At 33.8% G+C, this 23,850-nt stretch overlaps 1 protein-coding gene across 2 annotated transcripts in view; it reads left to right on the top strand.

Moving 5' to 3' along the window:
- The window catches only part of lrp1ab (low density lipoprotein receptor-related protein 1Ab), a 236,023-nt gene that overhangs the window by 178,589 nt on the left and 33,584 nt on the right, over positions 1-23,850 (top strand). For both annotated transcript variants that reach the window (XM_005162219.5, XM_021469971.2), the window contains exons 42-60: positions 2,074-2,263; positions 2,903-3,107; positions 3,262-3,451; positions 3,919-4,044; positions 4,138-4,266; positions 6,546-6,665; positions 6,756-6,869; positions 7,343-7,492; positions 7,601-7,723; positions 9,103-9,228; positions 12,153-12,281; positions 13,336-13,458; positions 13,572-13,712; positions 16,866-17,053; positions 17,150-17,333; positions 18,163-18,248; positions 18,336-18,455; positions 18,785-18,972; positions 20,959-21,164. In XM_005162219.5, the coding sequence (XP_005162276.1) occupies positions 2,074-2,263; positions 2,903-3,107; positions 3,262-3,451; positions 3,919-4,044; positions 4,138-4,266; positions 6,546-6,665; positions 6,756-6,869; positions 7,343-7,492; positions 7,601-7,723; positions 9,103-9,228; positions 12,153-12,281; positions 13,336-13,458; positions 13,572-13,712; positions 16,866-17,053; positions 17,150-17,333; positions 18,163-18,248; positions 18,336-18,455; positions 18,785-18,972; positions 20,959-21,164 (2,838 nt within the window). The remainder of the gene's footprint in view (positions 1-2,073; positions 2,264-2,902; positions 3,108-3,261; positions 3,452-3,918; positions 4,045-4,137; positions 4,267-6,545; positions 6,666-6,755; positions 6,870-7,342; positions 7,493-7,600; positions 7,724-9,102; positions 9,229-12,152; positions 12,282-13,335; positions 13,459-13,571; positions 13,713-16,865; positions 17,054-17,149; positions 17,334-18,162; positions 18,249-18,335; positions 18,456-18,784; positions 18,973-20,958; positions 21,165-23,850) is intronic.

Below are 23,850 nucleotides of genomic sequence, written 5' to 3'. Positions count from 1 at the left end.
ACATACTGTAAACAGGAGACCAGGATGGATTTAAAAATACCTGATGTATTTTACTGTTATTGCCGGCAGCTAGCTTTCTGCAACTTTCAAATAGTCGCCTACTAAGGTTAAGTCAAGCTGCGCCCAGTCAGTACCTGGATGGTAGATCACAGGGGAAAGTTAGTTTGTTGCCGGAAGTGATGTTAGTGAGGCCAGCAGGGGGCACTCAACCTGCAGTCTTAGCGTCCAAGTACACTGATGGGGACTCCGTACTGCTCAGTGAGCGCCGTCATTTGGATGAGATGTTAAATCGAGGTCCTAACTCTCTGTGGTTGTTAAAATTCCCTGATGTCCTTCGAGTAGGGGTTTAACCCCGGCATCCTGACCAAATTTGCCCACTGACTTCTGTCCATCATGGTTTGCTAACCATCCCCATATCATAATTGGCTTATGCCAAGTTCAGACTGCATGATTTTAGCCCCAATTTTGACTCGCCGATAGATTTTGAGAAATAGCTGACAAATGCCCAAAATGACAGGCAAATCAGTGCTCGTTCACATAAATGTCAATCACACAATGTAAACTATCAAAGAAGCGATCTGAAAGAATCACAGATGAGTCGCTGATGCCCGTGAGATATTTGGCAGGCTAAATATCTGGAGCTCTCGCCGATTCTAATCATGCTGTGTGAAATGAGTTTTGAATAAAAATAACATCGGCGATTACCTACAGCAAATGAGAGAGCAGCATCCACTAGCGCGGGTACCTGCAGGCCAGTGGGAGGTTGGGGGAGAAATTAAAGGTCTCGTTTTTAGTTTATTTGAACCCAAGAAATGGAGGAAAAACTACTGGAAATTTGACAGGAGCACCTGTGTCTGTTTGACGTGTCATCTGAGCAATACCACAACCGGGTCAAAAAGAAAAAAAGTTGAGGAGAAATTGCTAATTCCTTTCAAACCCAGATGAGCAAATATTTACATTATCTTCCCTATATATATGTATGTATATATATATATATATATATCATGTGTGATTGGTTGTGAGAGAAATTTGGACGAGGTTGTCAGCGATTCTTCCTATTGTAAAGTCACGCAGTGTGAAACCCTGTCACCGATCCCGCCTACAGTGTAAACAAAGCTGGTGGGCGGTCTGGCGCAATATGGCTGCTGCCGCGTCATCCAGGTGGATGCTGCACACTGGTGGTGGATAAGGAGATTCGCTCCAAAAATGTGTAAAGTGTTTTGAGTGTCCAAAAAATTGCTATATAAATGTAAGGAATTATTATTTATTATTATTAATATTATTATTACTACGTTTTTGCTGCTCATCTAGTTGATACTGCATTACCAGGTGTTGTTTTTTGTTTTGTTTTACTAGTGATAATAAACTCAGCAGAGCCTACAGCAGTAACACAGTTCTGTAGTCTGCTATTGTTGTTGTTACCGGTTGTTGTGTGTGGATTTTATTTTCCTTTTGGTAATGGAACTGTGATGTCTTTCTATTCCAAAAGTAGCGTTTTGCCTGTCTACAGTAACACATAACGGCAGTGTTTTGAGTTTTTTTTCACTATATTATTTTAAACTTTTTATTTAATAAAATATAATATTGATATTTAATTTTTGCAAAAAGACCTAATTCCATTGCCATGTGGATGAGCTTTTAGTTTAACCCTCATGTTTTATTAAAGATCAAATTCAGGATACAGAAAATACATTTGTCAGAAATGTTTGTTAAACTAAGATATTTAAAGTCTCCTGACATTGTTTTTAGTTTTTGGGTTTGGCAGATGCTTTTATCTGAATAAATATAGTTTTGTTTTTATTACTTTAAACATGGTCATTAGGCTGGGAATTAAATCATTGATCTTTGGGTTGTCATGCTAATGGAGCTTTACAAAAGCACACAAATACACACATACAATTAAAAAATGATATAAATACAGCTAAAGCAATATCCATATATGTATAAAAATGCAAATATTTCTTTGACTATTAATGGGCAGGCATATGAATTAGATTGTTGCAGTGTGAAAATTGTACCCAGAATTTGATCATATGAGTGCTAAGTCCGCTCTTCTTTTCATTTTTTGCACAGATGTAGGATCAGTGGAAGGTTTGGCTTATCACCGGGGCTGGGACACTCTTTACTGGACCAGCTACACCACTTCCACCATCACACGACACACTGTAGACCAAAGCCGCTCTGGTGCTTTCGACAGAGATACTGTGGTGACTATGTCTGGGGACGACCATCCCAGAGCCTTCGTTTTGGATGAATGTCAAGAGTATGAAAATTCTGTTTAATGTTTTCCATGATGCAGTGTCATATTTTAACTGCACTACTGTACGTATAATAAAACTAAACATTTTATTTTTTTAAAAAAAGGTGCAAACTTTTTTCTTTGTTTTGACCTTCAAAGTGATTCTGAAATTATTAATTATTATTTACAAATTTATTATTATTCGATTTGATTTATTTATTTTGTATTTACATTTAAAGTTAAATTATTTAAATTATAAATAAATAATTTTTAATTATAATAATTTTAATGAGTTATTTTAATCTAGCTATTTAGAATTATAAGATTTTAATGATCATTTTATTTAAAAACTAATATTTTTTATTTTGTTTTTTTAGTATTATTAATTTTCAATTATTTAAATTAATAATTATGATTTAAATCATATACTAATGAACCATTATTAACTGATTTGTTTATAATCTTGTTTCAAAGTGAATACCATAAAACCACAAAAGTGATTTGTACATAAAATGTTTTAATAGTTAATCATGTAAATTAATTTTTTTATTTAAAAAAATTTAGTGTAAAAATAAATTTGTATTTATTAATGTAAAATTGTTGAATACTTCAATAATATCTTTATTTCTATATTAAATTGTTCTGCGTTTCTCTTCACATCAGCCTGATGTTCTGGACTAACTGGAATGAACAGTCTCCCAGTATCATGCGAGCATCTCTTTCTGGTGCGAATGTCCTGGTGATCATTGGCAATAACATACGCACCCCGAACGGCCTGGCCATTGACCACCGAGCAGAGAAACTTTACTTCTCAGATGCCACATTTGACAAGATTGAACGCTGCGAGTACGACGGCAGCCGACGCTTTGTGAGTGGTTCTGTTTTTATGTGTGTCCATTGATTTCTCAGTAGATCTTAACAAACAAGCTTGAATTAACATAAAAAGCACACATTGCTGAAATCGTGCATATGTTGAATCAGTTTGCAGAATAAGTGAATCCGTCTTGTTTTTGTGTGATCAGGTGGTGTTGAAGAATGAACCAGTTCATCCGTTTGGTTTGGCTGTGTATGGTGATTATATCTTCTGGACGGACTGGGTGCGCAGAGCTGTGCTCAGAGCTGATAAATACGGTAGAGACATGAAGGTCCTGCGTGCTGACATTCCCCAACAGCCAATGGGCATCATCGCTGTGGCCAAAGACACTAATAGCTGTGAGTTTTGTGATTTATCAATCAAAAGAATTGTGCTGTAAGAAACAAATCATTATTTACATAATTAGGGATTGTTTTTTCAGCATTTTGAAAATATTCTATTTATAGCTTGAAACTTATTTATTTATTTGCACTATAAATACTTATGGGGTTATTTATAATATTTATTTACAATTTTTATTTATTTATCTCTAATTTTTATTTATTTATCTGTTATTTTTATTTTTTACATTTATTTATTTATTTTATTTATGTATTTTTTTAATTTTTTAATAATTTATCTACTTTTAATTATTTATATATACATTTTATTTATTTATTTTTTTTTCTTCGTATTTTACTATTGATATAAATAATAATAAAAATATAAATAAATAATTTGACTTTATTTATTTTTTTCATATTCAAAACAAAAAATTATGTTTCTGATGAAACATAAATATGAATGCGTGTGCATGTGTGCTTAGGTGAGTTTTCTCCATGCCTCACCAATAACGGAGGCTGTCAGGACCTGTGTCTGATCACATCTGAAGGTCGAGTGAACTGCAGCTGTCGTGGAGAACGCAAACTGCTGGGAGATAATACCTGTGTGGGTGAGTAGCTAAACTAAGTAGCTAAACTTTCCTTGTACGTTTTCTGCGAGGAGGGCAGCATAATATGAACATGTTTTTCTCTCTGTATTTCAGCTGAAAACACAACTTGCAACAGTGTGGATGAGTTTGAATGTGGAAATGGCGACTGTATCGACTACAGTTTGACTTGCGACTCTCTGGCTCACTGCAAAGACAAGTCTGATGAGAAACAGGCCTACTGCGGTAAGAACTATACTGACCTTTTGTCCTGGATATTTTTTTTTTACTTTTCCTGATCTGTAATCTTTTTAGAATTCACAATATCGGCTTATAATCCTTCCATTCATAGCACTGTGTCTCAAATAATAGATTGTAGTAGATGTCTTTAATTAAAAAAATTTAAAAAAACTTATTTTATATAAAGCTGGGGTGAGAAATAGTTTGTGAAATTGTTCTACATCAAAAGAGAATAGGGATGCCTTTTATAAATCTCAGAATTGAAACAATTCTAGGCTTAGTTTTAAACAGCAGATGTACTCTAGGCAGGTTTTTTAATCAGACGTTCAAATGCTCACGAGAAAGAGCAAGCTCATAAGTGTGTCTGACAAGTAATGTTGGCTTTTATACCTTGAGATTTGTGTAAACAGCTCACTATGAACAAGCTTAACTTTCTTAATGATTTTTTAAGGTTTATGTGGTACATATATGGCTATTTTAAAGAGTACAATATTAATAATAATAATTCATTTTATTTGTAAATGGCGCCTTTCTAGATACCCAAAGGTCACCTTATAATAAGCATCAACAGCCATGCTAAAACAAATTAAAACAAATAATAAAACATTAGAAAACAAGCATTGACCAAACAAATGTAAACACATCACGAATATAAAATAACATGATAAAAAACATGATAAAAAATTGTTAAAGGAAAGCCTGCTTAAAAAGATGGGTCTTTAGACGAGATGTTAATATGTTAAGACTATCACTGCTCCTTAGATCCACGGGAAGCGAGTTCCAAAGCCAAGAAGCCATAAAGCTAAAAGATCTGTCTCCCATTGTGCTCAATCGAGTGCGAGGTGGTACCAGGGAGAAGGAGTTGGCTGATCTAAGGGTGTGAGAAGCGATGTAAATATGGAGAACTTCGGTGATATTGGAGGAGCAAGATTATAAAGTGCCTTGAAAGTTAGAAGTAATATTTTAAAATCAATACGAAACTTGACTGGAATCCAGTGAAGCTGATAAAAGAGTGGTGTGACATGCTCCTGAGATGGAGTCCTAGAGATGACACGAGCTGCATGGTTCTGAACCAGTTGGAGTTTAAGGAGAATTTTGGAAGGAAGCCCAGAAAGAAATGCATTAAAGTAGACAAGAAGTGAAGTAACTAATGCGTGGATAAGAATTGCTGTGTTATTGGTTGTGAGAGAAGGGCGGAGACTAGTGATATTATTATTAGTGGAAATGTGCAGTACACGTAATATTATTGATGTGACCTTCAAATGAGTGTGTGCTACCCAAGATGACACCCAAACTCTTTACCTGCACGGAGGGAGGGAGTGAAAGGGAGGAATTGTGCTATTATTAATGCCTATTGTAAAATTATCAGCTTTATCCAGAACACGTTTGGTGCCAATGAGAAGGGCTTCAGTTTTGTCACTAGTTAATTTAAAAAAGTTACTTGAAAAGCCAGATTTTTATTTTAGCTAAATATCTGCTCAAAGTAGGAGGAGGAAAAGAACTGGGGGGCTTGGTGGACAGGTAGAGTTGTATGTTGTCAGCATAGCATTGAAATTGTATGTTGTATTTTCTAAAAATGTGACCAAAAGGCTATAGATATATGATAAACAGGAGTGGATCCAGTAAGGAACCTAGTGGGACACCAGTAGTGACAATCTGAGATCATCTGCTGTTAAAAACTAAGCTCAGAATCAATTTAGGAGAAAAAAGCAGAGCCTTTTGGAAAATCTTACAATTAATTTTTTTTAATTTAAAAATAGATTTAGATAAGAAACATTAAATAGTAACTTGATGAACATGCAGTACCATACCTGAAACTTTGAAATATTGTTCCCTCTGTACTTCAGAAACTGTTGGTTTCCTGCATGAGAAGACTTTCTTTGACAGGTTAAACGACACTAACATACTGCCAGCAGGGATCACTCATGCTTCGTTAAACAAACCTGAACTACACGATACAAAAATTGTACTGTATATCAATAATAACATTATGAGTTATTGCTAGGGGATTTGCACAGACTCACAGATGTGTGAAGAGGTCTTTGTTGTAAATAAAAATGGCTCATTACCAGTCACCATCAAATGTGATGAAATGATATTGTGAATATATATGTAAAATGTAATACCCTAGTGGGTCTTTGAATACGACTTTTACAATACAACTTGTAATACAACTGCAGACTTAACCAGGTCTTACTTGAAGAAGAGATAGTAATATTTCAGCGTGATCCCTGCTAAAAAAGGAATCATATTTTATGATATTCAAGCCTTTTTTCTGGTTGCAGCAAACCGCATGTGTAAGAAGGGCTACCGGCGCTGCATTAACGGACGCTGTATCAAACACAGCTCCTGGTGTGATAGCACTGATGACTGTGGGGATGGTTCAGATGAGCTGCCATGCAACAGTAAGTGATATTGGAGTATGGGACATGCAATGCTGAAATCTTTCGTAGTTGACTAAAAAAGTCTTTACTTTCTGCATTTGTGTTCTTCAGTGACTCTGTGCAGCGCTGCTGAGTTTCAGTGTAAAGACGGCTCCTGCATCACTAACTCAAGCCGCTGTAATCAGGTGGTGGATTGTGAGGACGCCAGTGATGAGATGAACTGCAGTGAGTGTTACTCAAAACAGATCTGTTTCCAACCAAAAAGCTCTCAGTGCCAAAAACACTTTTTAATTCTATTGTGAAATCATGTGAATGGGATCCTAGAAGCTCTAAATCGAATTTTCGATCTAAACTGAATTTCGATTAATTGCATAACCTACTGGTTGCTTTGTAAGGCAAGTTGCAGCATTTTACTTATTGGTAAAAAAGAAAAAATAGACCTATGAACAATAAATATTTGTTTGTGAATTGGTATTGAAATGCTGAGAATTTGGTTAGAAATTTGTGAATCATAAAATTATAAAGTGGAATGCTTCTTTATTTATTGGTCTGTTTCGTATTCGAGTATCCAAAATAACCAACATCTACACAATTCAGTGTATGAAAGATAATCCTTTGACTTCTAAGTTTAATTTCTGAAGCTGTTACACATTCACTTGCACAAAAACTTTATAATTTTCTGTTTAATTCTGTTTCAGGCCCCACGGACTGCTCCAGTTACTATCTGCTTGGAGTAAAGGGTATGACGTTTGAGCGCTGTGAGTTCACTACCCTCTGCTTCGCCCCCTCCTGGCGCTGCGATGGCTCTAATGACTGCGGAGACTTTTCAGATGAGCGAAACTGCCCTGGTCAGACTCTTCACACATCAGACACGCTGACACACAGCCTCGTTCTCACAGCAGATCAAACCTGTGGTGTTGTGTAATGAGATTGACCTTTCACTTTTTGTCCCGCAGAAAAAAGGCAACAGAAATGTTCAGAGAACAACTTTGCGTGTCCGAGCGGGCGCTGCATTCCCATGAGCTGGACCTGTGACAAAGAGAACGATTGTGAGGATGGAGCAGATGAGGCTCACTGTGGTTAGTGAACATTTACACCTCTTACTTCAATTTCATTTAACTCTCTCTCCCTCTCTCTCTCTCTCCCTCTTTCTCTCCCTCTTTCTCTCTCTTTCATTCTCTTATTCTCTGACTGCATAAGATTGACTTTTTTCTGTTAAAGTTCTTTTATTGCTTTGTCTTTGGTGTATTTCTCATTCTCAAGACTCAAAAGTGTCGGAAATTAACCATTTTATTACATTTTCAGGGCATTTAGCATTTTATAAGCATGATTCTCATAGCAATAATTACTATTAATAATAATATTATCATATAGTAATTATATATTATAATTCATATTATAAAATATATTATTAATAGTAATAATAAATATGATTAATTTTAAATATAATCGAGTATAATAAAATATTTTTTTACAAAATAACAAATTATTTAAAAAACTGTTATCATTGCAATATTGTTAATAAATAAAAAATGAAAAAAAATAACATGATTAATAAAAAATAATCCATTAATATTTAAAATTTTAATTAACAAACATTTGAACATTTATAATATATATTTACATTGATTTAATTATTATATTTATTACAATATAATATTTTTATTTATATATTTTTTAAGCCTGCAATTATTTTATGGCATTTTTTGATTTTATAAAAATATTTAAAAATTAGTTTTAAAAAATCAGATTTTTTTTATTTTTATAATAATAGGTGTACAATTAAATGTATTATTATTATGATGCATGGATTTTTATAAAAATGTTATTATATAATAATTGTTAATAATAGGTGTACAATTAAATGTATTATTATATTGCATGGATTTTTAAAATAAAATTATTTAATAATACTAATTGTTATTTTTTTATTTAACATTTTATTGACAGCTGTGCCTGTTTATAATACAAGCGCATTACTAGAGATGCAACAATTAAATGATTTCAATATTGAATGCGCTTTAATTTGTCATGGTTGATTAATTGTAAAGGCTTCTCAACAGCACACACGCACACACTAGATTAAAGGCTAATTTTAACTGTGGTTGAGGCTGAGGCTACTAACTAAGTGGCATTGGCATATACCATCTTTTGTATGCGCAAGTTCGTTATTTCCAATGGAGGAACACAGCTTGCGTCTATATTGGCAGTGACATGCACATGGTGCATAACTCAGACTATAATCGTACAACCAAAAACTATAATCGTTCCATCCCTATGCAATATGCAAATAGTTGTAAAAATGTAAGCTAATAGAAAATAATTTATTTTAGCACTTTGAAAATGAGATATTCAGTACTACAACACTGGTTGCCTCCTGATCACATAAATCAAAATGTATCAAGATAAAATTCGACCTAAATTGTTTTGACAGTATGTTTTGCATTTGTTTTTTTAGAAAAGTTTTTCCAGTTCTGTGCATCTAATCAGTTTGAATGTGGAAACCATCGCTGTATCTTCAAAACCTGGGTGTGTGACGGCACTGATGACTGTGGCGACGGCACTGATGAGGACAGCAGATGCAGTGAGTCACATAACAACCTTCAACAACAAACAAAAACTCTGCTAAACCTCTCCTAAACCATTTTTATCAATCAACCTTCATCTAATGATGCACTTCTACCTTTGTTCATGGCTTTTGAGGATAACAGCAGATCACACAATCTGTCCATGTTGGCATCTTGCTTAATGTGCCGAGTTAACAACATAAGAATTTACACTACTGTTTGTTTGGACACAGTACATTTGACGTCAACAAAACAGAAGATACGGACATATTTTGCCCCTTTGTAAAGGCAGTTTTCTGGTGATCACTGCTTGATTTTATGGTTAGCTGCGTTTTATTATTTGCAATAAACTTGTTTTTTACCCTCACATCTAGGAGGAAGATGTGGTGGTGATGGCCTTTTTATTTTATTTAAAGAAAGTAAATGTGTAAGGGATTTATATGGGACTAAGGATATAAAGAAAAAAAACCTAGTATTTGTATTAGGAAATCCTAATACATGTCATAATATTTTGTATATTCAAAATGGGAAAATCTTTCTTGTCTTGTTTTATTTACATTAGAATGACATGAATTGCATACATTTCAATATTCCCAGTTCACATTTTTTAAATGTGTCCAATCGTTAGCATCACAGGATATTAATCAGGTCATTTTACATTGCTGTCACAAAAGATTTATTAACTATTAATTAACAATCTCTAAACACATATTCTTTCTCTGTATTTTTTGTGTTTGGTATCTGTAAATTGTATAAAGCTCAGTCTTCTTTCATTTAATAGGCCATCTTAGTCCTGTTGACATTTATGAGCTTTGTTAGGGGCTGTTCACACAATGTGTCTAAAACCATGTAAAAAAAAAACAAAAGGAGCGCCACTTATTTCACCAGTTTCAATGTCCTTCCAGGAATGCACTCCTGTGGAATCTGTCATTGCTAGGCAGCCATCAGCCACGCTCTCCGAGAAACCGCCTCTGACTTGAAATTAACCTTTTTACTTGATAGCACCAGTGCTCCCAACTTTAAACATTTAATAGCACCAGAAAAAAAATTATGAGCACCCACAAAAAATAAGCATCACTAATAATAATAACGAATTTATTATATTTAAAAACAACTTCAACCAGGACTGCCAAAAACTGTAAACAGCTATCTAACTAATACTGTGACAACTTACTAATTTAATACTTAATACTGTGAGCAATAATTCTAAAATGAGTGTCCATGAGTGGCCTTGAATATGCTTGAATGAGAGTTATCTGCTATTTAAAAAAAGTCCTACCGTTTTATAAAAAAAATAAATTATGGTTTGCATCAAACAAAAATGAAGCATTGCAGTAAAGAATATACGTTTTGTTATGTGTTGATTTACATATTGTTGTATTTGTGGAAAAAAGCAGCCGAGTCAACCGACCCAATGTACAGATATGGCTACTGAGAATGCGCGTGTGATTTAAAGAAAAATCGCACATTTATATGTAAATAACCCGAAACTACTGTATAGTATAGTAGCCTTTAGGCTGTATAGTATGAATGGGGCAGAGCAGGATTCTTGTGATGACCACATGCGCAATACCGTTCTTTTTCATGAGCCACAGTATCAATTAAAACTTGGTAATGGCGAGCTTTTAAATTTTACATTTAGCGGCCATTTGCTCTGTACACACAGTGAATGCATTGCATCAAGATTCGAGCCATCAAACAGCTGATCAACTCCGAGACTTTCAGCACTCTTTCCGAAAACACGCTCTTGACTGGCTGATCAACTTTCACCACATGAACGATATCATCAGCGCCATTATTTGTAACTTTAGGTGGGTTTGCAAACCTGTGAGCCTAGTTTTAAATGTGTCTTCCTTAAACTTCAACTTTGCATTTTCTGCGGTCATAAAAACTCCCCTGTCATCAGACAGCAGAAAGCATTGAGTGATTGGAAGCTAATTTGAACCAATATCAGATCTATGCAGTAGGGAAGACAGATTCAGCATGTTGTTGGACAAAAAACAAAACAGGTCCCACTACAACCATTATGCTCCCAAATATATTATGAGGTCGCATAGATTAAATTTCGGGCACATATGTAACCAAAATTGTTGCAATTTCGAGCTCTGCAAACCCTTGCTGTTGCTCTGACACATTTTATTTATGGCAAAAATTAAGAAGCACTGCAGTGTTTGATTGTTTGTGGTAATTAGTCTATCTTAGTCCCATTTAAATTCTTTACTGTTCTTGTATAAGTGATTTATCACAAGGGGCGCTCTATTATCTGTTTCTCAGAGATTCTATGGATCTATAAATTGTGTAGAAGAACTGGAGGTTTTTGCATGCTGGCATTCCTTGCTGGTGAGCTTTGATGCTAATAAACCTGTGAAAGTGTAACTTCAGGGATCGAACTCTTCATGCTTGCTTGGACAAACAGTGCACTTACACATTTAGTTTCTTTAAATAAAATAAAAAGACCATTACAACAGCATCTCCAGTTAGGAAAAAACAAGTTTATTGCAAATAATAAAACGCAGCTAACCATAAAATCATGCACTATGATGAGCAGACAACAGCCTTTAAAAAGGGACAAAATATGTCCATATCTTTTGTTAAGTTGATGCCAAACATAGTAAGTCAAACAAACAGTAGTGTACATTTTTTAAAGTTCTTATTAGTGGGTTCATCAAACGAAATGCTCACAAAGTTGTGATGTTTTCAACTCGCCTGAAAATGCGACCATATCACTCCCCATTTTAATGAACTTATGAAATAATGAGCACCCAAAAGGTCTGTGAACAGCCTCTTCGATAGCAACCTTAATTTTTAAATCTTCATCCTCTCATACAGATGCAGCTTCTGAATCAGATATGAGTTTTTCTGTGTATTTTTCATCATGAATCTCAGTATTTGTCTGGATGATGAAATGTTCAAGTAACACTGGTTTATGTACCACTTCCAGAGGCAAAGACTTGCGGTCCAGACTCTTTCCAGTGTCCGGGTTCCCATGTGTGTATTCTTCAGCGCTGGGTATGTGATGGGGATAAAGACTGCCCTGATGGAGGAGATGAGGGACTTAAGGCTGGCTGTGGTGAGTTACATAAGAAATCTCTTATTCTGGAACATGTTTTGTGGCAAAACAAGAAACACGAGCACTGAGAAAAGTTGTGTTGTCACATTTCACTTGCTTAATCTGCGCCAAAAAGCCACACTTGAACTTTTTGCTGAAGAATTGCAGGTGTCTGTTGACTAGCATGTCTACAGTATATCAACAGTTAACATACCTCATTCAAAATGGATTACCAAAATCCGGACTTACTGTCTAGACTTAAAAGACACAATTGACTTTAGGCTAGAAAATGTAAACTTATGTTTGTGTATATGAAAGCATATAAAGTAATATAAATGCTATTTATAAAATTGTATTCTTTTCATGTAATCATACGTTTTACTTTTTTGTTAAGAGGTACTTAGAAGGTTTCTTACCTTTACTGTTTTTTTGTGTTTTATATATGAATTTTTCAAAGATGTTTAAACAAGGTCAAACGAGCTTTACCAAATAGATGCAAAGATAAAATTAAAATTTTGTCTGGAAAAACTGAAAACAAAATGAACTAAAATTGAACTAAATTCAAAAAGTAGTTTTACAAGTAATGTAATGTGTATTTATATAGCGCGTTTATCATATATGGCCATAAAGCGCTTCAAAATTATGAGGGCGGCCTCTCCACACCACCACTAGTGTGCAGCATCCACTTGGATAATGCAACGGAAGCCACAGGACAACGGCGCCAGTGTGCTCACCACACACCAGCTCTAGGTGGAGTGGAGAAACAGCAATAGAGTCAATTCAGTGGATAGGGATGATTAGGAGACCATAAGGGCCGATGGAGGGAAATTGGCCAGGACACCGGGATTACACCCTAACTCTTTTACGAGAAGTGCCATGGGATTTTTTAATGACCACAGAGAATCAGGACCTCTGTTAAACGTCTCTTCTGAAAGATAGCGCTCACTGACAGTATAGTGTCCCCTTCATTTTACTGCACCAGACCATCAGCTTAGTGTGTCGCAGACTTAACATTCTATGTTTCCTTTGCAAATTCTTTAGTACATTTTTGCTAATCTTTGTTTTCTCTCCCAAGTGTTTAACAAGACCTGTGATGACACTGAGTTCCAGTGTCAGAATTCTCAGTGTATTCCCAAAAACTTCATGTGTGATCATGACATTGACTGTCGCGATGGCTCTGACGAGTCGCCAGAGTGTGGTAAGCATGTGGTGTAGACTTGGTGCTTTTTAAAATTATTATTGGTCATGTTTACTGTACCAGCAAAGTGATCGCAGAGTGTGTCAAATGTTGTCTATTCTTTTACAATGTAGAATATCCTACCTGTGGGCCAAATGATTTCCACTGTGCAAATGGCCAGTGCCTGAAGCAGAAAAACTGGGCATGTGATGGAGAGTTTGACTGTAGAGACCAATCAGACGAAGCACCCAAAAACTTGCAATGCACAGACACAGGTAATGTAGGAATACTTTTAGGATGAAGGGAGGGAAATGGTTTAATTTCAAATTAAAAGGTATAGTTCATCCAAAAATTAAAATTTGCTCATTATTTACTCACCCTAAAGTGGATATAAAGCTTCATGAGTTTCTTTCTTCTGTTGAACACAAAATAATATATTTTGAAAAAAAAGCTGAAAACTTGTAATCAATGACTTCCATAGTATTTGTATATTATGTAAGTCAATGGTTACCGGTTTTCAGCTTTTTCCAAAATATATTTCCAAAAACATATGTGTTTAACAGATGAAAGAAAGTCAAACAGGTTTTGAACGAGACAAAGATGACTAAATAATGACAGAATGTTTATGTTTAGGGTGGACTGTGCCTTTAAGAATTCAGCATCTTCCTTGATTTTCAGTCACTACAAAATAAAACATTTATTACTCTGACAAATTCTGACAACGTGACAATAATTTGTAAAATTTGGAAGATAAATAAATATTACAATTTTACTTAAACCTAAAATATTTCAATATTCAACAATAAAAATAGATACTTGCTTTTTAAAAACACATGCAGTGCTAATCCCTCTTCTGTTGCTCTTTCTACACCCTTTGTCATAACACAATCTTGCCTTTGAATGCAAACGTGTGAAATTGGAAATCACAGGGTTATATATCACAGTTCTACGTCTAACAATAAAAAGCTGTGGTAATAAATGGCTCTTGTGGGTTCTGGAAGTGTGCCTGGTGTGTAATGTAGTGTGATAAAGCAGCTTAATGCTGTTCAATTCATTGCTTCATTTGAGTCACAACTTCCTGCTGCAGTATTAATTCTGGATCGTTGACTGAATGGGGAGTGATTTTATCGATATCTGGTTACGGCTGACCTCTTACAACACAAATTGAACTTTATAAATCTATTGCATTTACAAAACTTCCAAAAGTACAATGGTACATGAATAGCATAATCTTTTACTACCATGGTATTTATCAAAAATGCTAGATTACCACCAAATAGATTAAAAAAATAAACACTCTATAAATGGCAAATGATTCATGATCGATTGATGTATTACAGGGTGTATATATGTAATTTTTGACACATGACATAGACTGATAAAACTTTTCATTTTTCTTTTAAAAACAGATTTTAACACCATATCATACAGTGTTTCTTCTTTCAGACAGATTCAGATGTTAAGTCAGACTGTAAAATAACCACCTTTCATTAACTTTGAAACATTAAAGGCCATTTTAATGATAACTATAAAAATAGTGATTAAAATCGAGTTCTAAATATTGTTCTGAATATAAAACAAAATAGTCCAGAACACCACTACATTTGAAATCAGAATTATTAAACCGCCTTTGAATTTTTGTTATGTTTTTAAATGTTTCCCAAATAATGTTTAGCAAAGCAAGGAAATTTTCACAGTATGTCTGATAATATTATTTCTTCTGGAGAAAGTATTTTACCATTTTAAGGTCAAAATTATTAGCCCCTTTAAGCTTTTTTTGATTGACTGTCTACAGAACAAACCATCATTATACAATAACTTACCTAATTACCCTAACCTGCCTAGTTAGCCTAATTAACCTAGTTACGCCTTTAAATGTCACTTTAAGCTGTATAGAAGTGTCTTGAAAAATATCTAGTCAAATATTATTTACTGTCATCATGGCAAAGATAAAATAAATCAGTTATTAAAACTATTATGTTTAGAAATGTGTGGAAAAATCATCTCTCTTTTAAACAGAAATTAGGGAAAAAAATAAACAGGGGCTAATAATTCTGACTTTAACTGTATAACAGTAAAGATAATGTTAAGAAATTATATCATTGAGATCGCTTTCAGAACATCTTTTTTCTCAGCTGATAAACAATAAAACAGTATCAGCTGATCAGAATCCATTAAAATATAAACGGCTTAAAAAGCTGCAGATGACATTATGAAGAATCTGCTTAATGTTAAGCCCTCTTTTCAAAGACTATTTAAAGGTAATGTCTATCTAGAAAATGGTTATACTATGACAAAAGAATGCTAAAAATACATGGAAGTCATGTAAGCCAGTCTAGCAAATTATTATAAAAATAAAAGAAACTTGGGTATCCAGTTTTTGTGTTTCTTCCCTTTCTCCCTGATTAATTTTTATTAGATTAATCTAGTTTTAAATAGTAGCAAATCTGCTTAATGCTATATGAAAAGCGTAAATTAAAAGTAAACTGATTTTTATCGTTTGTCAGTGTGGATGGAATTATATTTATCATCATATTTAAAGTTATTGCGCTTGGTGTGACGGGGCTTAAAACTCTAGTATTCACCAAAATAGTAGGTCATCAAATATCATGAATTTTCCCATCTTCAGCCTAACTGTAGTTGTGATACAAAATTGATTTTACACCAAAACTGAGAATCAGTTTTTCTAATTATTAAAAAATTCTGCGACTGGCTTTTTCTTTGATATGTATTTTTTTTTTTTTTTTGTGGTAACAAGACTCGCTTCACCAATTTTCTGCATGTTTCTAAACTACTCTAATAGCGTGTATAATATTGGCCTTATATAGTTAAACTGGACAGATTGCTTTTTTCACCATCTAATATTAAAAACCTCATATTGCTTACTCACTGCAGTTGAGTGTCAAATAAATATTTTTGTGTCTTGGACCCGCTTTATTCATAGCACCTTTGCTTCTTCCGAACTCTCTCTCCAAGTGCTGTTAAAGGTCCCGTGAAGTGCTTTGAAATGTGCAATTTTATTCAATGTTTGACGTCATCTCAGCTGAAACATGAAGAGAGGGTGGGACATAGTGTAGCTCCTCCCCTTTCCTGGAGGGCCACAGACCTGCACAGGTCAGTTCCATTCCTGCTTTCACACACTTACCTGAAGGTTTCAAACAAGCCTGAGGACTCAATTGGTTTGATCAGACTGTGCAGGGCTGCGGCCCTACAGGAACTGCCTTTGACACCTGTAATTTAGACAAACTACAAGCTTTATATGTTTATATCAGTTCTATATCTGCTAAATGCGAATTTTCTCACTGTTTTTGGAGCACACTAGCAAAAAAGCTAACAATACTGATGCTAACATCTAAAAAAAATGTATTTTATAAAAGCTTTCATTTTTATTGAGAATGATTTATTTATACTTGTTCTGTTTTTTTTAGAGAGCCGCTGTAATGACACTGCATTCCTGTGCTCCAGTGGCAAGTGTGTGAATGAGACATTGCTGTGCGACAATAATAATGACTGCGGTGACGGCTCTGATGAAAACAACTGCTTCGTCAACGAATGTCTGAATAGTAAGCTTAGTGGCTGCTCACAGCTCTGTGAAGATCTGAAGATCGGCTTCAAGGTATGTGCTTAGTTTTCTTTATCTACACTACACATAATAATAAAATGAATCAATTTACAGTACAGACGTGACGTGCCTCTCATCTGCCCTCTACAGTGCCGGTGTAATGCAGGTTTCCGCCTTAAACAAGATGGGAAGACGTGTGTGGATCTGGACGAGTGCTCCACTGTGTACCCTTGCTCTCAGCGTTGCATTAACACTCATGGTAGCTTCCACTGCCTCTGTGTTGATGGCTTTGTCCCACGTCCTGATGACCACACTAGCTGCAAGTCCACTGCTGGTGAGACTCTTTCATTCTGGGATTTATAGCTTAATTATAAAGCTTTGGAAATGTGCTGTTTTTTTTTCTCAGAGTAAAAATGGAAATGTTAGATTTTTACATCCTATTAAGTTAAAATACGATGTAGATGAGAATTGCATTAACTTAGTAGAATTCAAAGAAATTGTTGCCAATATGAATATGTATAAAAATGTAAATTCTGTTTGGAAATGTATTTAAATTTTCAAAATCCTAACCCTATAGGTATTAAACCAGGGGTCGCAGGCTCTTTATTATTGTTACAATACATTTTTATTTATATTGCTACAATACATTTTTATAATAATAACTTATATTGTGAAATTAAAGGTCCTGTTAAGTGCTTTGAAATATGCATTTTTGGTTCGATGTTGGATATAATCTCAACTAAAAAACGTAGAGAGAGCTCCTCCCCTTTTAAAAAAAGCAGCCAATAGCGTTTGTTTCATCACTGCTCTATCAGTGCATCAAATGAAAGGCAAATGAGAAGCATCTTGCAGGGGGCGGAGCATGTCAGATACTAGAGAGCATTTGATTGGTTATGATTTAATGAGAAACTTAAGTATGAGGTGACGTGAAAAACCTTTGATCCATTTAGGTGAAAGTTACAAACTGCAAGCTTCACATGTTTATATCGGTTTTACAACTTCTAAACACAAATTTTGTGTACACTAGCTTATAAATATCCTTGAAGACTACTATAGTGATACTAACATGTAAATAATGTTATTTTAATCTCATTGGACCTTTATATTTAGTATTCTCCTTTCAAAGTCTGCTTGTACTATAAAAAAAGATTCTTCAATTATAGAGGAGGAACCTTTCCTCATCTTTGCGAACCGTTACTACCTGAGAAAACTCAACCTGGATGGTTCAAACTACACGCTGATTAAACAGGTGAGCTGGCCATCATTATAAAAGGCCAATTAGATGATTTGTACTGTACTGTTGCTGAATTGTCACTGATTGTGTACGTGTTAACAGGGACTCAATAATGCAGTGGCTCTGGACTATCATTACGCAGAACAGATGATCTACTGGACAGACGTGACCACACAAGGCAGCATGATCCGGCGCATGCACATCAACGGCAGTAACGTGCAGGTGTGTGTGCTTCCAGAGCCTGTGTGTTGATTATTCACACATGTTACCCTCTATTACAGTTTGGCTTTTTGCAAATTTGAAAAAAATTGTGACTCTGTGATTGGCTGTTTCGCTAATGGACTAGTGGAGCTGCTCATCAATGGAGTTGGTGTTTTGGTTTTCAGCAGACATTTAAATGACACTGAACTGAACTAAGATGTGACCACTCAACTGAAGCAGTTTTAATTTTCTAGAACTTTATCAATGCTAAGCTGCTTTGACGCAATCTACATCGTAAAAAGCGCTATGGAAATGAAGATGAATTGAAAAAAAATGGCATTGTTATACAGGTGCTGCACAGAACCTCTCTGAGTAACCCTGACGGTCTGGCGGTGGATTGGGTGGGAGGAAACCTGTATTGGTGTGATAAAGGCAGAGACACTATTGAGGTGTCCAAGCTGAACGGAGCTTACAGAAGTGTGCTGGTCAACAGTGGCCTGCGGGAACCTAGAGCTGTGGCTGTGGATGTGAGAAATGGGTAAGAGTCTTTAAAAAAGAAAATCCTCTTGTGTCATTGGATTTACCTGAATATTTTTTATTTTTTTATTTTTTATTTTTTTGATAGAACTTCACAAAATAAATGTTTGGTTTCCTAGACGTTTTAGCTGCTACATTTAGATTTATTCTGGATGGGCGTTTGTTTTTTCATGGTCTCTTCAGAAGTCGAACCATCATCTAAGAGAAATATGATATGGTGTCATTGAAAGGTGACACAATAAAACAAACAGCCTCACTGTTTAAAGTGGCATATTTCTATAAATTTAAACAGTGTTGGAAAAATTTGGCATGATTTAGTGTCAAAGTTCAGCGAAATATGGTGGTTTATGATGTAAATGATCAAATAATTTGCCATTAATAGCATATCAATAATTTTTATTTAAATCATCCAAATCAATTTGTTGAATCAGAAGATACTTTACAAATTGTTTGAATTTTTGAAACAATTCTTATTGTAATTAATTTTAAATAAGTGAACATGCTAAATTTAATCATTTTATTTATTTATACATGTATTTATAACATTTTAATTTAATAAAAATATAAAAAAATTATTTTACATTTTATTTAATTTTTGTAATTTTTTGTCTAGATTTATCATATTTTCTACTGTGATATTTTATCATATTTTTTATCATTGATCACAACATTTTGAAATGACATTAAGAGCAATAAAAATAACAGTAAAGCATCCGTGTTCATGTCACTTTTTATCATTAAGACTTAAAAATTGTAAAATTGGCTGCAAACTTTTAAAAATATTATAAACTTGTATTTTACTTCATCTCATTCACAAGAATTAAAAATTAGCAGTCTTCACAAAGCAGTCTTTTCAGTCATATACAAATTATATATATATATATATATATATATATATATATATATATATATATATATATATATATATATATATATACATATATATATATATATATATATACATACACACACAGGACTTGACATTAACTTTTTTGATCACCAGCCACTATGGCCAGTAAATTTCCAACATTACTAGACACTCGCCATTTTCACTATCCACACTTTTCTTATTGGGAAAATGTATTTTATATGCATAAATTTGACTTTGACATGCTAAATGACTTTATTTAGATGTTGTGTTTTGTCCACATGCCTCTAATTGTGTATTAGCTTGCTCAGTGTGCATGAGCAAATGGGTTGTTGCAATGCAATCAGTTTATTTCACATGACTTTTCAGGGCTCAAAATTAATTTTTTACCAAATTTATCTCTAACCACACCAAATAAGTATTTCTCAGGCACAATTTTTTAATGTGTCAAAACAAGAAATTTTTTTTATAGGTGCACTTTTTAATTCAACAAAACTTTTTTTTCAGGATGATCACTCACAGGGTTAATATAGGCCTGTTCATAATCTGTTTAAAGAATAATTAAAATGAAAGCAGTGACCGCTGCTGCTTACAAAAGAATATGTGTATTTTTTGCTCTTGAAAGCAGTAGGACTGTCGGTGCACGATCATCGCTGTTTGTCCAGTCTATTTCAAAGGAAACCGATTGCACCAGTTGCGCTTCCTCTAGGCACGGTTGCACGCACAAGTAAACGGGAGCGTGCACGCTTTTTAATAGTCGCGCGCATCACATCACATCACCTGTGTGCCCAAGTGATTATCCTCTCGTTCTGTATTTACCTTTTTTGATGTTTTGCTCACGCGAACGCAGTTATTTTTGTTAGTCATGCTGCTTTTAAGATTACATTTGCACGAATATAGGGCCATGCTTATTGTCGAACCCTAATTTTAAGGAAACTATAATTTAAAAATTATTTCTGACCAGCCAAAGTGGCTAGTGGAAGTGTCTGTCTAACCCGCCAGAGCTGAAATCTATCCGCATTTGGCGGGTGTAATGTAAAGCCCTGTTTATATATACAAATATATATATATAATTTTCACATCTAATGAGCTAATCTGACGGTGTTTTATTATTTTCAGATATCTGTACTGGTCAGACTGGGGTGACGTGCCTCATATTGGCCGCATTGGCATGGACGGCACTGACCGTCAAATCATCATTCAAGATAAGATCACATGGCCTAATGGTCTGACGCTTGACTTTATTAATGACCGCATCTACTGGGCAGACGCTCGTGAAGACTACATCGCTTTCGCCAGTCTGGACGGGTCCAACAGACACACTGGTGAGAGCAAACACACGCACAACCATTTATAAATGAGGCAATTTGTCAGCCAATTACTTCAGAAAAGTGACACATGCTTCATGTAGCCAATAGATGACATTACAGATGCACTGAATTGTGTAATACTACAGTCGCCTATTGTTTTTGTGGAGGAGCTTTATTTCATGATGAATACCTCATATAAAGAAAGCTTATGCAAGAGCACATTTGTGCCAGATTCACTTTGTACGGTGTCCACTAGGACTTAAAAAGTCTTAAAATGTCTTAAGTTTCAAAAGCTACATTTTAGTTTTTAAAAGTCTCAAATTTATTTGAAAAATTGTGTTTTACGTCATAAATCATTTTACACCGGTCTTATTTGTGCTTTTCCCAAAAAAAAAGCTATACTCAATTGGGCTACAAATCATCCAATAACCAATTAAACCTTATTTTTGTTTATAGTTTTTTTTTATTGCAAAAAGATACAATTCACAAAGCTGTCAGACATTTTACAGCAAACTCCAAAAATTAAATTCCTTAATCAAGAAAAAACCCAAAAACAACTCCACAATAATACCAGGCCATTAGGAAAAAAAACCCTGGATAAGTCTAAAATTTCATTTTTAATGGTCCTAAAAGGGTCTTAAAAGGTCTTAAATTTGATTTGATGAATTTTTAGTTATTTTTTATTGCTTTATAACACAATTACAATAAAGCAAAATTCGAATAACAACTATCATCTACATTTATAGAACAGAGCACAAATAATAAAGTCAATAAAATAGTAATACAAAAAGATACACTTAAACCATAGAATATACACACAAACACAACAGAAAGAAAGAAAGAAAGAAAGAAAGAAAGAAAGAAAGAAAGAAAGAAAGAAAGAAAGAAAGAAAGAAAGAAAGAAAGAAAGAAAGAAAGAAAGAAAGAAAGAAAGAAAGAAAGAAAGAAAGAAAGAAAGAAAGAAAGAAAGAAAGAAAGAAAGAAAGAAAGAAAGAAAGAAAGAAAGAAAGAAAGAGACATTTACACCGGGTCTTCTATTAATTAAAATTTTTTCCATAAACTAAACAGTCTTCTTCCACATTTTGATTGTATCAACTTTAAAGATTTACAGTATATCCAAAATTCCTTTTGAAAAACTAAAAATAGTGGTTTTGTTTTAAGGCACTTGCATTTATGAATATAATATTTCCCTTAAAATTAGAATATTGTTCAATACAAATTGAATATTAACATCTTTCCCTAATAAACCAAAGAAAGATTTGATGAAACCTGCAGAAATCCTGCTTTGAGACCTCAGGGTTTTTTATGCTGCTAAAATAAATTGGTGGCATATTATAAAAAAAAAAGATTTTTTTTTATCACAAATGTATTAATATTTGTAAACTAAGGTTTTTTTTTTTTTTTTTTTTTTTGCTAAATAATTGTAGTTGTTTTTATTAACTCTCTCAGGGAAATAGCTTATATTACATACATGGTTTTAAAATGAATGATTAAGAAAAAAAATTTTTGTTCCATGTAGTTTAAAATTTAAGTCTTTCATGTTTGACACAATTCAAAAATATATGTTATAAAAAATAAATCTTTGTTTGAACTCATTTGTAAGTCATTCTTCATTTTCAAGATTATGAAAGAAAAGCAATTACTTTCAGCTTTCAAAGCCCAATAAAATGTGATTTGTAATATTAAGTCCCACCCTGTTTTGGGTGTAATTAGTTACGAAGGAACTAGTTGCTGTAATAAAATTACTGTTTAGCTGAAAATTTTAAGTAAAGGGGTTCTTTTTTTATTTTTAGATAAATTATTCACAATTACTTAAAATGTACTCGACATAAATCAGGGTGTCTGCAGGGTCTTAAAAAGTCCTAAAAGTCTTAAATTTCAAAAACTCAATTTTAGGTCTTAAAAAGTCTAAAATTTACTGAAATGTTGTCTTGTAGGTCTTAAATCATTTTAAAACATGTCTTAATTTTCCTCTCTTCATATAAAACTACCTATTCGATCCAAAACACATCCAATCAACAACAACACATCTCAATAAACCTTTTAGCAAAACTACTCATAGCTTATATTATAACTGTAGTCCGTTGTTTGAACATTTAGTTTTTAAAGAAAAATTAAGATAAAAATGTATGTATACAACTAGGGTCTGCTTGTTTTGACAAATTATTTTAAATATGTGGCTTAGAAATGACTACTTAACTGTAGGTTTTTTTTTTTTTTGCTGGGGCATTAAATAAAATCCTTAGCGTCTAGCCGTATACATGTCTGCAATGTCAGTCTCCATGGTCTTAAAAAGGTCTTTAAAAGATTTTTAAAAATTTGAATCAGTGAAACCTGCAGAAACCATGTGAATGCTGTACATACATTCAACGGTTCAATACAAATCAATTCAGAGAAGCAGAGTAATGTATATTTTGCAGAATAATTATATTTTTTAACTAAAGAAGAACATTCATTATTTATCAAGACAATTGCACACCCTTTAGAAAGAAAAGATTGAGAAATTAGTTCATGACGATTCATATCTGTTAGTCAGATTTTTGCGTAATAACTCAATATTTCAACTAAAGGCTTTATTTGTCTGACAATGGCACGCGCTTGAGAAACAATTAAATGTTTTAGTAATGTATGTCAGTATATGAAGTATAATGTAATTCATTTTAAATGTTTTTAGTTTTCATATGTATGTGTATTTTATCAA

This window comes from Danio rerio, chromosome 23 (assembly GCF_049306965.1).
Source record: "Danio rerio strain Tuebingen ecotype United States chromosome 23, GRCz12tu, whole genome shotgun sequence".
Lineage (NCBI taxonomy): Eukaryota > Metazoa > Chordata > Actinopteri > Cypriniformes > Danionidae > Danio > Danio rerio.
The sequence above is the reverse complement of the archived record's forward strand: the minus strand, read 5'-3'. Positions and strand labels throughout refer to the sequence as shown.